The 3,216-nt window shown below is 50.6% G+C and overlaps 1 protein-coding gene across 1 annotated transcript; it reads right to left on the bottom strand.

Annotated features, from left to right (window-relative positions):
- Positions 1 to 1,786: 1,786 nt before the first annotated feature.
- On the bottom strand, positions 1,787 to 2,690 carry LOC119286356 (dirigent protein 1-like). Its single transcript, XM_037565735.1, has one exon. The coding sequence runs from the start codon at positions 2,616 to 2,618 to the stop codon at positions 2,043 to 2,045; it is 576 nt and encodes a 191-aa protein (XP_037421632.1). The 5' UTR covers positions 2,619 to 2,690; the 3' UTR covers positions 1,787 to 2,042.
- Between the last annotated feature and the right edge of the window lie 526 nt (positions 2,691 to 3,216).

Below are 3,216 nucleotides of genomic sequence, written 5' to 3'. Positions count from 1 at the left end.
TTGCGGGATTTCAGGCAAGATGGTCATACCCTCGAAATCACTACTATCTTTGCTATGCTAGTTTGCTCGCTCTTTGCTATGCCAATGTTACGATGCCTACCAATTGCTTGTCAGCCTCCCAATTGCCATGTCAAACCTCTAACCCACCATGTCCTAGCAAACCGTTGATTGGCTATGTTACCGCTTTGCTCAGCCCCTCTTATAGCGTTGCTAGTTGCAGGTGAAGATTGGAGGCCGTTCCTTGTCGGGATATTTATTTACTTGTTGGGATATCACAATATATCTTATTTAATAAATGCATCTATATACTTGGTAAAGGGTGGAAGGCTCGGCCCTATGCCTGGTGTTTTGTTCCACTCTTGCCGCCCTAGTTTCCGTCATATCGGTGTTATGTTTTCGGATTTTGCGTTCCTTACGCGGTTGGGCTATTATGGGAACCCTTTGACAGTTCGCCTTAAGTAAAGCTCTTCCAGCAATGCCCAACATTGGTTTTACCATTTTCCACCTAGCCTTTTCTTTTCCCTTGGGAGTCGCGCTCCTGAGGGTCATCATTATTTTACCCCCCCCCCCGGGCCAGTGCTCCTCTGAGTGTTGGTCCACCTGGCAGCTGCCGGTGGCCACCAGGGGCAACTCTGGGCTGGCTTACCCGTACCTAAGACAATCTGAGTGTACCCTGAGAAAGAGATATGTGTAGCTCCTATCAGGATTTGTCGGCACATTCGGGCGGTGTTGTTGGTTTAGTTTTACCCTGTCGAAATGTCTTGTTGTACCGGGATACCGAGTCTGATCGGAATGTCTCGGGAGGAGGTCTATTTCTTCGTTGACCGTGAGAGCTTGTCATGGGCTAAGTTGGGACACCCCTGCAGGGATTTGAACTTTCGAAAGCCGTGCCCGCAGTTATGGGCAGATGAGAATTTGTTAACGTCCGGTTGTAGAAAACCTGAAGCTTGACCTTAATTAAAATGAATCAACCGCGTGTGTAACCGTGATGGTCTCTTTCCGGCGGAGTCCGGGAAGTGAACACGGTTGTTGGAGTTATGCTTGGCGTAGATTGTTTTAGGATCACTTCTTGATCATAGTTTTTCGACCGTGCTTAGCCTTCTCTTCTCGCTCTCTTTTGCGTATGTTAGCCACCAGATATGCTAGTCGCTTGCTGCAGCTTCACCTCATACCTTTTACCTTACCCATAAGCTTAAATAGTCTTGATCGCGAGGGTGCGAGATTACTGAGTCCCCGTGGCTCACAGATACTTCCAAAACCAGCTTGCAGGTGCCGATGAGACCGTGCAGATGACGCAACCAAGCTCAGGAGGAGCTCGATGAAGATCTTGTCTTTTATGTTGTTTCATTCTAGACGATCAGTGGTGGAGCACAGTTGGGGTCGATCGGGGATCTTTGTCGCATTTGGGGTTCTTCTTTTATTTTGGCTCCGTAGTCGGGCCTTGATTGTATTTGGATGATGTAATGCTTTATTCATGTAATTGTGTGAAGTGGCGATTGTAAGCCAACTATGTATCTCTTTCCCTGATGTATTACATGGGTTGTGTGAAGATTACCTCACTTGCGACATATGCCTTCAATGCGATTATGTCTCTAAGTCGTGCCTCGACACGTGGGAGCTATAGTCGCATCGAGGGTGTTACACCCTTGCACCCCCACCTCTAAGATAAATAACGGGATCGTGGCGATCTCCTGCACCACTCATGACTTTATCCTAAAATAGATGGTGGAGCTGGTTCTTCTCCAACAAAGTCTAGCCAAGAGGAAAGGAAGAGGAAAAAATTGACTGAGCCGAAACACCTATGAAATAGCAAATCCGTAACTCTTAAGACGCTCCTTCCGTCATTGATACATATTACAGGGTTTATTATTTGCCAAACAAATTAACACGCGAAAGCACGCGCTACCACACACCACTTGCACACCAGTACTGGAGCATATGCGGCCATACGGGCATGCGGCGTCAAAAAATACGAAGGCACCAAAAATATAAGAGCAATTACAGGTAACACGGGAAATCGCGCTGACGGGCATGGCGCCCAGCTAGTCGTGCTGCACGTAGACGTCGATCTCAACGACGCCCCCGGTGGCGAGGCTGTAGTCGTAGTTCTTGGTGAGCATGTAGCCCCGCGCGTACCGGAACCGGCCGGTTCCGCCGATGAGGACCGACTCCCGCACCGTCGCGTCCATGTCGATGCGGCCCCTCGCCGTCAGCGAGCTGCCGTGGTGCTCGCCGGCCTCGAGGACCAGGTGCAGCGTCAGGTCCGACACGATGCCGCCCTCCGACACGCGGACGGTCCAGCCCTGCGCCGTGCCCACCCGCGCGCTGCCGCCGCTGGGCCCCACCGTCAGCGCGTTGTTGAGCACCACGATGTCGCCGAAGTGCCGCGGCGCGGTCTTCAGCGCCGTGGCGTTGTCGCCGGTGGATACGGCCCGGCCGGACACGACGCGCATCGCGGTGGGGCGTGGGCCTGTGTAGTCGTCGTGCATGTAAAAGTGGAGGTGCGTGGTAGTTGTGCCGCTAGTCTTGTTGCCGCTTCCGGCGTCGTAGCGGTAGAAGAAGGCTGAGCCAGCAAGGAGGAAAGCCGACGCAAGGAAGAGAGAAGAGAGGGAAGCCATAGCCTACAAGCTTGGTTCAAGTATGACCGCAAACCATACTTGGGGGCTAGTACTCGGTGTCTCGGTTAGTACAGTGTGTGTGGCCATAGCTAGCGCGCGAGTGGGTATATATAGCCTGAGAGTATCTCTACAGATTCCGCAACCCGCCGTCTCGTAGAAATTATTTACGTATACAGTAAACGTTTTTTCCACGACCCCGGACGCACAGCCAGAATAATCCTGCACATCAATTCTGGAAATTTAAACACATTAGTTCACGTTAAAACATCTTGCCGGAGTTCAGCATAAGCATAACATAGTACACGGGAGTTGATCACACACATTTGACACATACCATAGGAGAGTTTTTAATACAAACCGAAATTAAGCACTACCGAAATTAAACAACATAGATTTGGTCCACGCACTTGGCATTGGTTCTTCGTGGAATCATCAAATTCCTCTCTCTTGTCTTAACTACCTTGTCACATTTTCTTTTACATATATGGCATGCTTAGCACATGTACACCATGAAGCACTGGGAAGAGCCTTAGGGCATCTCTAGCGTCGACACACAAACCTCCCACAACCGTCCGGACTGCCTGGTCCGGACCACGGA

This window comes from Triticum dicoccoides, chromosome 4A (assembly GCF_002162155.2).
Source record: "Triticum dicoccoides isolate Atlit2015 ecotype Zavitan chromosome 4A, WEW_v2.0, whole genome shotgun sequence".
NCBI lineage: Eukaryota > Viridiplantae > Streptophyta > Magnoliopsida > Poales > Poaceae > Triticum > Triticum dicoccoides.
This window is presented reverse-complemented; position numbering and strand designations above follow the sequence as displayed.

Excerpts from the sequence above, each read along its gene's own strand:
- LOC119286356 (XM_037565735.1), bottom strand. The coding sequence starts at position 2,618 with ATGGCTTCCCTCTCTTCTCTCTTCCTTGCGTCGGCTTTCCTCCTTGCT.